Source organism: Dromaius novaehollandiae, chromosome 9 (assembly GCF_036370855.1).
Source record: "Dromaius novaehollandiae isolate bDroNov1 chromosome 9, bDroNov1.hap1, whole genome shotgun sequence".
Lineage (NCBI taxonomy): Eukaryota > Metazoa > Chordata > Aves > Casuariiformes > Dromaiidae > Dromaius > Dromaius novaehollandiae.
The window spans coordinates 11431138-11444544 of NC_088106.1; the positions used below are offsets into that span (position 1 = coordinate 11431138).

Below are 13407 nucleotides of genomic sequence, written 5' to 3' on the forward strand. Positions count from 1 at the left end.
AAACAGGTGAATAATATCATTAGTCACAGGTAGTCCCCAGTTCAACAAATGCTTCAGGACACAAGTTTTCAGTGACTAAAGCACACATGTGCTTTCACGTTGGTGTGACTGAAGCAGTCGTGGATCATCACTTTGGTACCAGGTTTATCGATAAACTTGTCCCTTTGCTAGTGTAAACCTTAGCAGCTCAGCAGCTTTAGATAAAGGGTGCTCTACCTAGAGCAGAGCAGGACGTCTTTCCCCCAGGAAGCATGAGGCAGTAGTGACACCTGCTTCTACACCTCCTGCAATCAGTCCAGCTCAAGAGACAAGTGTCCTTCATTTTACAGACTGGGAAACCGAGGCAGAGGGAGGGGACTCCAGGTCACCAGGCAACCTTCAGCTCCCCACTTGTAAAATGAGGAGCAGACCAGAGCTGTCCATATGGTCAAGCTACTGGAGTGGGTCTCTAAGGGCTAATACAGCCAGCATTTCCATCATTTGCCTAGCCAACAAACACAGATTATCACACTGATTATAGTATTACATGTAAAACTCAGCTAGTTTTACCATGTTGTTATAGACAAATGCCAAATGACTAAATAGAGCATCACCATGCTAAATACTGGATACATATTAGACCTCAAGACACCTACAGTGTTATGGACAGACACTAGGTAGACGTAGACAGACTAGGAGAGCAACAAGATACAATACACTGCTGCATTGCACTTTCCTCTCCTAGCCTCCTCTGAATCACATGCCAAACAAATGAACTTACCAGCTGTAGTGCATATGTAATGTTACTCTGCTGCCCATACTGACATAAGCACTCACACAAAACCACTTTACATGAAAATGTCTCCAGCTGTTTTTGCTCTCAAGAGGGGAGGCTGCAGAGGCACAAAGGGATATTTGGCTCCTGGTGCTGCTGACACACAGTGACAGGACAACAGCTGAATGAAGCACAGAGGCCCAGCTCACCTCCAGTGCGAGCCCCAGAGCAGGCAGCCAGTGCCCAGCAGAATTCATCACACAAGGTCTCGCATAGTGCACTGCCCTCTCCCGGGCAGCAGAGACTTGTCCGCTCTAGGAGCAGAGGGAACCCTCTGAAGGGTTATGGACTAGTATCACATCTGTGGTAAGTGTGTTGGACCATGTATCACTATACTTGAGAGCATCTTACCCCTGCACATAGAGGATGCTGCAGGCAAAACAGCAGATCCAGCTGGGAAATCAGACTAAAGGCTACTCTGCAAGTAAACTTAAATGACTAACTTTACACAGGAGTGAGGCAAGAACAGGAATGAACCCACAGGAAAAGGGGCACCGGGGAATTCCTCTCAATCCACAGCCATGCTCAGAGGAAGGCTCAGCAGGCATCGCCTCTTCAGTTTCATAAACTAGATTTACAAGTGTTATTTTTTTTAAGTATCAGACATTTCTTCTGTATAATTGGTAAAGATAACTTCAGTGTGCATCTGTAGGATGTGTCTGCCATCTAACAGGGTAGACACAAAAGGCTTAGTCCTACCTGTCTCACTAGAACAATATTTTGCACTATCCAAATACTGTCCTACCAGCATATGGGATAGAGTAGCACCTATTGATGTTCCAGTTGTGTTACTGATAAGCATCTGCAGTACATACAAAAAAAAATTTTTTTTTTTTAATTCAAGGACTTGATCCTCAGTTGGTCTAATTCACCCCAGTTTCACTGAAATACACTGCAGCATCTGAGCATTTGACCCCACAATGTCTATCTGTTCACTTCTGAGTGCAGCACTCCAAAAACACAAGGAGTAGCTCATACCCAAGTGACTAATTCAAGCATCATCTTCCCAGATCTTTCACTGCAGGACCAGAAGGGACAGCTTGGTTCATTGTGTTTGACTTGTTGAATACACAAGAAGTTCACAGAAATTGGATTAAATGAGCATTTTAGAAATCTCTTTAAACTTATGTAAGGACTCCAGGCAACTGCAAATCCACTGCTTCCCTTGGAGCCCCCTAAAGCAAAGGAATAGGCTTGTTTCAGAGCTCTCACTTTAATTTCTAGCCCATTGATTCTTATTATGTCTATGAAAAAAATTGGAGAGCTTCCCCCACTTTCATCCTGTTACTGGAAGATCACTCCTTCTGAGTCTAGTGGTAAAGTCAACCTGTACAAGTTAAAGGAAAAATATTAGAGATCCCTTTCCTCTATCTTTCCTGCCCTTTGTCTTCTCAGCTCAGCTCTTCCTGATGCTAGCAGAGGATGACCTTGCCAATTAGCAGCATACAAGTTTTATAATCAGATCTCCAGTCATGTAGACCGCTGCTCCTCAGAGGCCCCCCACAGTTGCACAGTGTCAAGGCAATGACTCAAGAGTTTACACAGTCTGACTGAACTCTGCAACCCCCATTTTAATGACTCATAGGAACATGTTCTGAATATAAGGTGCTGCTTCGAAGCAGAACAGAAAGTTGCTAAGACACCTAGGGTTAGAAAAGTGTCGGGGGGAGGAATCATGTTGGGTCATCACTTCTTGCTGCTGCAAAAGAGTAGGGGATTTTTTGCCCTTGAGAAGGGGAATGAACTAAAAGGGTCAAAAATTTGTGAAATGAAAAACCTCATATAGTCCAAATATCCATAGATAGGAAGCTGGGCTGCTATAACCAAGTTTTATTCATCCTTCTTTCTATTTGAGCACCACCAATTCTACTATCCAATGTCCAGAGAGTTAAGGAGAAGAGTCCAGGACTTAGAAACCTCACTGGGCAGGCTAACGCACAGAAAGAAATGCAGATAAAGAAGCAACAATTCATACACAAGATCAATATATTTACATAGTAAAAACAGGTCTTTTAAAGGGATTCTGCATGGCAGACGTGTCTGAGTTCAGAGAAGCTCCATGAGCAGAATCAGGGTGAGAACATTGCACTACAGATTCTCCCCAACCTCCCATCACACTGAGCACTATTTTTGCCCAAGATCCTCTCCCCAGGCAATTTGCACTGCAGTTCAGGCAATGCAGAAAAGCAAACTGAGCTATGATCTTGTGGTAATAAGTCCCACAAGTTAACAAAACATTACCAATTACAGCAATCTGTCTATCATCCATGTTTAATGCTTTTCCATTTCAGAGAGCTGCTTCTTGTTCTGGTGTTGTGGGAGGAAGGGGAAAACATAAGTACCCAGAAGGCTTCTGCTATAACTTGTCCTCTGAGAATTTCTTCTCTTGATCTTCTCAGTAGTACTTATCTCTCAAAACTCTCTTCAAATGGAAATCAAGCTATCAAGCTGCTTTCTCTGCCATATCTCTGGACTTTGCTGACAGGGTTCAGTATTGTACAACATGAACAGAGCAGGCTGCATATCAATGGGAAAAGGTGGAGAGAGAGACTGGCATCTAGGATAACAATCTTTTGTAATAAAAACCCCTATGAAAAACAATATTTTTATTCTAGTTATTTCCTTTGCAGTGTTAGCCAGCTGAAAAAAAACTTGCTGACTTATCCCAGGCTCCCCAGGCAGATTTTTTCATTAAAGAAGGGAATAGATATTGAATGCCAATAAAGAGAAAAATTCTGAGGAACGCATGAAGAGACTGCAACTGAGTCTTACTGGGTTTAGAAGTACTTCCTATTTACACAGGTACTGCAGATCTCATTCTTGACATGATAGTCATACTTTCTTCAGTAAGCAGCACATTTGTAAAGAGACCAAAGGGAAGGAAAATGTTCCTCATTTATTTCACTACTGCAGGAGGAGCAGCTCCAATAAGTCCTCCAAGAAATTCCAGCCTTGTCTTATTCAGATTGGATTTCTTCCTGGAGATAGCCCCAGAAAAGATGGGTTTTATCCTTAGCTGCTCTAAACTATTCCTCGTATTCCAGTCTTTCTTCCTTCAGATAGATCTGAAGAATTGCTTTTCATTTCCAGCTGCAATAGAGACACAGCAGTAGGACAGTGGACAAGTGCCTTTGATTGCTGGACAGTCAGAATTGCTGATTTCCTCTGTCCTAGGGAAGGACGCAAACAAATACTGCTAGCTCAAGAGACAGGCCTCTGGCCCACTGATGAAGAGATCTTGCTCATTTTTGCAGCAACAGTAGAATCCTGAATAGCCTCAGTAATGACCTGCTTACTCCTTGGTGTCTGCAGATTCATTACCCTCTTTTACCCAGCCACCAGCCTTGAGCATAGACAAGAACACATTTTTTCAGTTAAAGATACATAAGCCACATGCAGCCTCAAGCTCCTCAGCCTGCAGAAACATGGGCCAGTCAGCAAAGGCTCATGCATCCATGTCAAGGCCTAGTAGCAGCATGGTCCCATTAGCAGATTCAGACATCTTGTGACAAGCTAATTAAGGACTTCTGGGGACAGAGGGGCCTGAACACAGAGCACCTTCTTGATATGAGGCATCTTCAAGCATACAAGATACTAACCAGCAGCCAGGTGGCATGAATAACTGTTACACCACTGCTGAAAGGGCATATGAGGTTGTATGTCCAAGAAGGACGTATTTTTTGACAAGAGGCTATGTTTTGCTTTCAGCTTCAGGATCTCTTTTTATGAGGAACTGAGAGCACTGTAAGAAGGATCAACTCTTGACTGTAGTCCCTGTCACACTTGTCTCACCTTCTGGGTGTTCCTTCCCCATGGTTATGTTCAGCTATGTGCACCTTGCAGCTGTAGCTCCCAGCAAGTCTCAGTGCTACATACTGCTCCTCAAAACAGCACCATTTGTACATCACACCCCAAAGGAAATTTTAGCTCATACAGCAAGGTCCTTCCTCTGCCTGTTGCAGGGAGTCAGGGACCCTTTCCCTCATCGCTATTAGGCAGTAGTGCTCTGCTCTGGGCAATCATCACTCACAGCCCCTGGGAAACTGCTCTTCATGCTCCCACACTAACATTTATTTTCATAAGCATTCTCTACTTTTCTCTCAGAACAGGAGACCACAACCACACTTACAGCCACTCCTCAAAACAAATCACTGACTCAAAGAAAGCCTTGAACTTGCACGATCCAGGTACTGGGTTAGCATGGTACAGCCCAGCTTGCTATGGGGTTCTGCTGATTGAAGGTGAGTTACCTGCAGCTCTCTTTGCCACAGATATTAAACCAAGGGAACAGCAGAGATCTGAGTACATGCAGGTATTTAAATTCAATTCTGGCTACACCAGGATGAACATGGTCTGTAACTTAAAATATAGCCACAGAAGCGATAAGGGACCTTTTAACCATCTATTAGGAATTAACAGATTGACAGAAGAATGAAAGATACTGCCTCCTCAGCAAATACCACAGCATCACAGGAACTTCTGCCTTTTATTCCTGCTGTATCATATGTCCCAGCAGCATTTCTCCTTGTGGCCTTTCCTGTCTGTCTTTGGTCTCATGCCTTCTCTCCTACCATAATGGGCAAATTCAGACTGCCTGCCTGGGGGTGGGGAGAGCTTGATCTCAAGGGGTCAGAAAGTAGCTTAAAAAAAATCAGCCCCAGAGAAAAAGATATAGTGCATTTCTCTGTCATGCTCCAGCAGTGAACAGAGAGGCTGCTCAGTCCTTGTAGGACACAAGGCAACAGAACTGGGCCACTCAGCTATAACCCCAACAGGAAAGGACTCTGCCACTGCAGTCTTAACTGCAGCCACGTTGCCTCAGTTAGTGCAGCTGTAGCTCCCTGCATGTGCTCTCCATTGCCCCTGACAAAGCAGGGAGACGAGCACAAGGTCAGAGACGGTTAGTGGCAGAGCAGGAGGAAAGAATCCAGGCAATGTCATTATTACCAATTTGTTTACCACCTTGCCAGTGTCTCAGCCCCAGTCCAACATGATCACCACACCCAGCAAGAGCTGTCGCTGGTATATTTTCCACAGGTCAAGCAATTATGTTCTAACATGTGGCTGAAGGCATCTTGCCCCTCACAATAACCTAACACTGCCCTTCCTGTGGCCCAGTGAGCAGCAAAGATGCTCCCTATCTGACAAAACAGAGACAGGCTCGGACAGAGTTAATGCTATCCATGCTCTTGCAGCAAATGATTTTAAGGAATTTCTGCCCATAATATTATGCCAGGTCGTCTCTCAACACGAAAGGCATGGAAGGTGTTTCCTTGGGAACAGTAACCATGGCAAAGCTCTTGCCAGTGTCTTCCCCTGTCTACCTACAGGAAGAAAAAGAGCAGCAGATGCCTGAGCTGCCTCCAATAGGCCACAGGTTTCCACAGCTGTAAGCAGCCTGGAACCTCCCTGATCACAAATTCAGCAGAGAACCTTGAATAATTCTGTTCTGTCTTTTTTCAGATAGCAGGCATTTTTACCAGGCTGCACTGAACTCAGAATGTCTCCCTAGAAAGGAGGCAACTGGAAACTGCATTGCCAAAAGGTCAACCAAATATTACAATGCATAGGTAGGCACTGAGCCCCTAAATCAGCACAGATAACACAGATAAAAGTGGAGTGCAATGAGCTGGCTTTGCAGTTTTCAAACCCTCTCATTGTGCGTTAGAGCTCTGTTAAAGGAAGCATTTGCAAACTCCATTTTACTGTAAGCAGCAGCTGCCAGAAGATCACCTGCTTCTGGTCCACATCTTTTTCTGCAGAATATTCTCAGTTTTCCACACTGAATGCAACTCTCAAATACGCATTTCCAAATATTATTCATCAAGGAAGAACCAAAGCCACTTCAGACCATGGCCATTTGAAAAAAGTTTTGCTGAAGAACTAATTAAATCATAACAAACAATTCAATGGAAAGCACAATCATATTGCATGCTTTGAGATTTCTGTCACGTACTAGCAAATGTTATGCTTCTGGATTCAAGCTTTGCTAAGCATTTATCCAAATCAACAGAACAACTGAAACCAAAGGGCTCTTTGGTTAATCTTTCTCTCTACTGAGAACTGAGACAAAAATGTTTCAGCTATCTCAATATGTGATTAAATAATCAACAGCAAGGACTCAGCTAACATCGCTCCACTTCAGAGCTTACATGCAGTTGACAAAATTGCCAGGACATCAGCATCTTATACTAGCAATCCAAAATACTATCCTGCAAACCTGACTCGCACAGAGCACAAAACCTTGGCAGGTCAAGTTTCTTTTGTGGGGAGAATGAAACCAGAAGCTTTACAATGGGGAAGATTTTGAACTTTTGCTTTGTAATTCAGGAGCATGGGGTGACAGGGTCAACTGGGTCATGAAACCCAATGCCCCATCTCCTTGCATCGGCTTCAAAAGGGTATTACATGCACAACGAATACCAGCTCCAGACATATATACAGAAACCTCAGTGCCTAACACCCTCTTGAAATGCGTATCTATTCAGAATGAGTCCAACTTTCCTTTTTAACCTCCTCTAGGTCAAATCACAGCAAATATCCCAGAAACATACAGCCAAGTCAAATAATGCAGTCATGCTGCAGTTAAGATCCCAACCCATCCCAACCCTCTTTAAATTATTTACATCACTGACTCCCTGGAGGAAGTATTAGAAAAATAAGCTCTTCACAAATCTGAGGAATGCAATGCAGCTACCACTAAGAAAAGATGTTCTTTCTGTTAAAGATGCTGCACATACCTTTCTTTGCCATGCGCTCCAGCTTAATACACGTTCCTATAAAATCATGGTAAGATTTCATTTCTCCTTCTGTTATTCGGACACCAGTGAAGGGTGGATTCCTGGGCACCTGTTGTCCACATTTCTGACACCAAGAAGCCATTGCCGGAGCACAGGAGACTCTTGTCAGGAACGTGCTCTCACTTCGTCTGCTGGAATCCAGCCTGGTTCTTCAGCCGTCAGTCCAGGCTGGTGACTTTATCCCACTTAGTTCATTCAAGGTCACCATCGCCAGCAGGATGTTCGCCATTGCAATTGGTTAAGACTTTTATAGGCTTACTGACTGTGTTTGTTCTTCCCTCCTTGCTCTCAATATCAGTTTACTTTATTCTCTCATTCAGAACTAAAGCTGTAAACCTAAGCACAAGCCTGTGCCCTTCCTTACCATTAAAGCTGTATCATAAGCTAGGATGAGGTGAGAGGATTCCAGAAGCAGGCTGTAAGATCACAGGATGCCTCTTAAAGAGACTGTCAGACATGGTCACAAAGAATTTTGCTTTAAAAAAGTCTTCCTTCATGATTTCTGGTCCCTTTCAGGCGTATGGTCCTCTGATTCTTCATTATTGACACTGGGCTTTTTACTCTTGCATTTCGGCTTGAACCATGCAAGGAGACTGCTCTGCAGAGCTGCTCAACTAATTAGTCATATGTCTGGCAGGGGTGCCGAGAGGCTGCAACTGAGCAGGAAAGCCCTCTGCTGTGGTGCACAGTCCCTGCTCAAGAGATCTGATGATCTAAAGGACAAGCAGCAAATGGAGGACAGAAGGGAAGTATTACTCACAGACATACTCTGCTGGCTGTGCAGCAGCCACCACCATCTCTCCCTTCCCCCCCCCCCCCCCCCCCCCCCACACACACAAGTTTTACAAAGTTGGATCCTTCAGTTTGACACCAAAACAAGTGATCTGGAATATATATTTAGGAGTCTCTCTTCAAAGGTGCTGGGTATTTGTTTAGGCTGACTTTTTTGCCCTTTTAACTATTCCTGCAATAAACAACACTGATCAGAGCCTTGCGGAAGTAAGTGGCACCCAGGGATCTGGGCGCAGAGCCAGCTCAGGCCTGGTGCAGTGAAATAAAAAGGGTCCTTCCATGCTGGGGGACTGCACAGGAGGAGATGCACAAAGAGGCACAAGGCCAGTACTGGTGACAGTGCGAAGAATAAGATGTGAAGTTAATGAACCAGGGTTGAGCTGCAACCCAGACCTCAGCCACAGGCACCTGCATGCAGAACAAGCTTCCTGCAAGGATTTTATCAGCAGGCTAGGAGAGGTTTAGCCTTCTCTACCTCAAGCACTACTGACTGAGTTGGCACTTCACATAGTTGCATCCAGTGTTGTTCAGCTCATGGTCCCCTCAGATCACAGCTGAACCCTAGACATCAGTGGGAAAAGCAACACCTATTTAACACACAAATCAGAGGATGCATTAGAAGGACAAAGATGCCCAGGGGAAAAAAGCCTACCATCATACTGTTACTGAAACAGCAAATACCCAGGAGATGGAAAAGCATGAATGCCTGGTGGTTAAAGCACACAAATCAACTCAGCCCTACTTCTCCCCCACTCCAAATACTTCTGCAGCTTCCCCCTGCCAGCTCCAGCACTCTCCAACCAGTGAGCTGGTTCAGCTCCCTAATCCAGGGCACACAAACTGACCAGGCATTTAAAGAGCAACCAGGCCTGGGAAGGGGGTAGTCTCAGGACCTCTCCTTTTGGTTACAGGAAGCTATAAAGGGGGTCCCCAATCTTAAAGATCTATGCTCCCTTGCCCCTAGGTTTCTAGCAGCATGAAGCTCATCACCTCCCTGTTCTTTGCCTTTGCTACCTTGTCTGCAAAATGGGGACAACAACTTGCTGAGCTGTTGGGTGACCCAATTCATTGGTATCTGTAAAACATTTATTAGAGCTTCCATAGGGAAACTGCCAGAAGACTGCAGTATTTTACAGATGGGGAAAATAGTGGTGCAGGAGTTTGCAGAGCATTGCATCATGAGCTAAGAGAACTGGAAACAGAGCACAGAGGTTTTAACTTAAAGCCCTTCTGACCTCTTCACAGCTTTTCTTTCATTTCAGGGGCTCAAGATGTCCTTCCATACACAAACATGATGTACCTTGGAAAATAAGCTCCTCTATATGCTGTGTGCACACATACACAGAATAACAGAATAACAGCACTTAAACCTTGCACATGTATACATACAATGTGGAAGAGTCATCCAGCATTTCTGACAAGACACTTGTCTGCCATCCTCCCTTGCATACTCTGTTCCCACTGGTACACAAGTGGCATAGCAACAGAAGGCTCTGCGAGACACTCAGATGCGAGGGAGGCAGCTCAGTGCTGAAAGTGGGATGCAAAGAGAAGTGAGCCATAAGTGCGAGCCTGGAAAGCACAGCACATCAGGAAGACTATCCAAAATTATTTAAGGGTCAGTCTTTCCCTAGAAGATGCTGACCCATTCCACTGCTAAACAAACACCTGTGATGCCTGGGGTCCCCCACCATTACCCAGCTCCAAACCAAAAATAAGCTGACTGTATCTGCTACACATTTAGCAACTGGGCACAGGAGGTTCCCTTCAGGGATGAAGTGCTTGGTGCAAGGGCTAGGATGGATGACAGAATGATCTGTTTATTCTGAAGTAAGTTGACTTCATTCACTTTTCACAAGCAGCTGGACCAGCTTCTTCTGACATGATCAGAAATCTCTGACAAGGGAGCTCCAACAAAGCTGCACTGTTTCCTACCACATAAATTGCTTCCTCTGTACTATAACATCCTGCACCTGATGTATCTGCCCAGGAGCTGCAGCAACAGCTGGTTTGCAGGAATAAAGTAGTATATTACCAAAAATGCCACCAGCATTTCCTCATAGATAATTTAACTTTCCAATTTTCCTCTTCACTAAAGCAAATTATTCTAACTGAAAGCAAGCTGCTGTACTTTGCACACAGAAGAGCATAGTAGAGAGAGCAGCTACAGAAAACAGGCATGCCTTCAGTTGTCTCCAGAGATGTCACAGAGTAAAGGGAGTTATTTTCCTGTTGCTCCAGACAACCATACCTAAATGTTTGAAAAAGCTAAGGAAGAGGACATTTTCTGCTCATGAATTGTCTGCATCACCTAGCAACAACATGATCAGGGCTAGCCTGCCAATGAACAAGCAAGGAAAGATGCAAAAGTCTTGTCAGAAACAAGAAGAAAACCCAGATATTCTCAGCCACCATTAACTGGAATGGCCAGTGGACTTGTACTAGCTCCTAGTTTCACTAGAAATACCAGTTCACCTTGGCACTGGAGCTTTGTTAGGAATACAGTAATGACAGCAAGCACCATCCTCTGTGGCCAGAGGATGGCCAAATTTAAAGTCATTTAAATCAGTTCAAGCCCCTTCCCTTCTCAAAGCAACCTGCTTCTGCCCCAAGAAAGCAGTGCTCCAAGGGCTAGTATGACTGGTCAGCACAGACCCAAGCAGCAAACACGCTGTATCTCAATGTTGTCGGTGCCAAGGGACCACATTTCCTGTGAAGAGTCAATAATTGAGTTTGGGAACAGCATGCATTTGCCAGAGGAAGGAGGAAGGAAGTCTGCCCCTGCTGCATGTGTAAATAAGGCAGCTGGAAAATATTGTAAAATACTCCCCATTTGCAACTTACCCACAGAGTCATTAAAATTGAAGGAAAGTGGACATCCCTTTTCTGACAGAGCCTTGTAAGACCCCTCAAGAAAATTTATTAGAGTAGAACAAAATTGCCTCTCCCATCCACCATCAAAATTACAATCATTTCAAAAGCCAAAGAAACAATGAAATCGGCAAGAAGTGTTTTACTTATACACGAAGACAAACAGCTCCCAGCACACACAATCTACATGGCTGAAAAACAAGTAATCCAAATCCACTGCTGTTATTAACAAAAGATTCTGATATACATATAATCTAGAAAAATTCACATTTAATTCCTGAAACCCAAGCTTCACGCTTTCCTATTTTCTAGGTAGTGTTTCAATATGAAGTTTGAATTGTTCTTTGTTAGGTATGCTGGAACATACTATTCCTTTTTGTATATAACTCTGACCTCCTTTCTGCTTTCCCTGCTGGCCAAGTTATGAATCTGATAAGCCACAGGGCATTTTAACAGCTTGCAATGAAGGTCCATTCTCAGGGCACAAACAGCACTTTGCACCATTACAGGTAGCAACTGTTCTACTAGAAACCCCAAAATGGTCTTTTCTATTAACATTTTTTTTTCCAACTAATCAAAAACAGCTCGCCCCCCCCCTCCTTTTTTAATAAAAGTTTGCATCCCAGGCATTGCTTTAAGTCCTGAGTTAAGGGAACAAGTGGAGGGGAAAAAGAAATCTCTGCTGTTGCAACAATGCTATATGCTAAAAGTAACTTCAATTACAGCACACGGCTACTGCACTAGAAGGCACTAATTCCAGTACCATATGGCTTCAGAATCTCATTACGCTGATCGGCTTAAAGTGATTTCCTAACTGACAAGGAAACATTTTTGGTCACCTTCAGCAGTGGGAAGCTAACTCTGTCACAGTTGGTGCATGCTTATTCCCATACAAGTTGCCAAAAAGCAGGAGTGATCATAGTGAAGATCAGAAGACAACCTAGCCAGAAAACTTGTGTTGTCATCTTGGACCTGGAACCTCATGGATATCCAGGGCAAGTCAAATATCATTGTCTCAAAAAAAATCCCAATACCATCTTCCCTGGATTACAGACGCTGCCAAGAGATGAGTGGAGTCCTCATAGAACAAGCAATGGACAGGACTTGCTGCCACATCTGCAGCATTTATTTTATCTAGCTCTCTTGACCTCTGCAGCTAAGCATCCATCAGCAAGAACAGGAGTCACTTCTGTCCTGCTAGGCATCCGTTTGGCAAGATCAACCAAGAGACTCCCCAAATTACCAACCTGCAACTGGCATGATGATAAAGTGCAACTGGATCCCGGATTTAGGCTTAACTGCAAAGTTATCCAGTTTTTGTCAAAACACCTAGGGAAACAAGTGAGGTTAAGAGCCTTCCTGTGCAGCACATCAGAGTACAGCTCTTGGCTTATGGAGTTCTTGGGGAATAAAATGAAAGAGACAGATGAATACAAGACAGACAGATGAGACAGAGATACCAGGCAGCTTTGAGACAGTTGTGATCAATAAAACTGGGCAGGTGTGGAGGACTGGCTTGAGGGCAGAGGTCATGTGAAGATTGAACAACTAAAGGAAGCAGAACTAAGTGCATATCGCACACAGTTGATGTGAGCCAAGTCCCGTATGAGAGTAAAAACAGCTAGAGCCAAGGACACATTGTCCTTGGCTCCAAGGTGTTATCAATGATTAGTCCTGGGAACTTGCGGGTGATGTAATGCAGAAGTTGCTGGGTAAACCAAATTGCTGTTACCAATAAGGAGCTCAGCTTTTGCAATATGTATGAGCCTGATTAGTCCTGTGCTATATAAAGAAAGACCACACCTAATAAAGTTGAAGTACACTGATCACTCATATTGAGCATCTGGGTCTTCCCTCCGTCGGCTCCTCCCGTGCAAGTTTCCAACAAATGGCGCCCGAACAGGGACCCTGCCGGTCAGGGACTCGGTGATTAAAAACTCAGGAGTCGACAGAGTGCTAGAGACAGCTGGTCCTGCTGTGCTAAAGGCGACGAGACACAAAAGGGGGTCTACGTGCCAGAGCTACAGAGGAGGTGGAGAGGACACAAACAAAGGGGGTCCGTGCCCAGGACAAGACGGGGTCCTGCCAGAAAGTCTCGCCGCAGGTCTTGCAAAGGTTGCAACGGTACGT

General features: G+C 44.4%; 1 protein-coding gene across 7 annotated transcripts in view; it reads right to left on the reverse strand.

Moving 5' to 3' along the window:
- The window catches only part of MCF2L2 (MCF.2 cell line derived transforming sequence-like 2), a 197842-nt gene that overhangs the window by 161238 nt on the left and 23197 nt on the right, over positions 1-13407 (reverse strand). For 3 of the 7 annotated variants that reach the window (XM_064516663.1, XM_064516665.1, XM_064516662.1), the window contains exon 1: positions 7555-8332. The exons of 2 other annotated variants lie outside the window; for them this stretch is intronic. In XM_064516663.1, the coding sequence (XP_064372733.1) occupies positions 7555-7696 (142 nt within the window). In that variant the 5' untranslated portion in view covers positions 7697-8332. Of the gene's footprint in view, positions 1-7554; positions 8333-13407 lie in introns of those variants that run through there. 2 more of the 7 variants (XM_064516667.1, XM_064516664.1) reach the window with 1 other exon arrangement.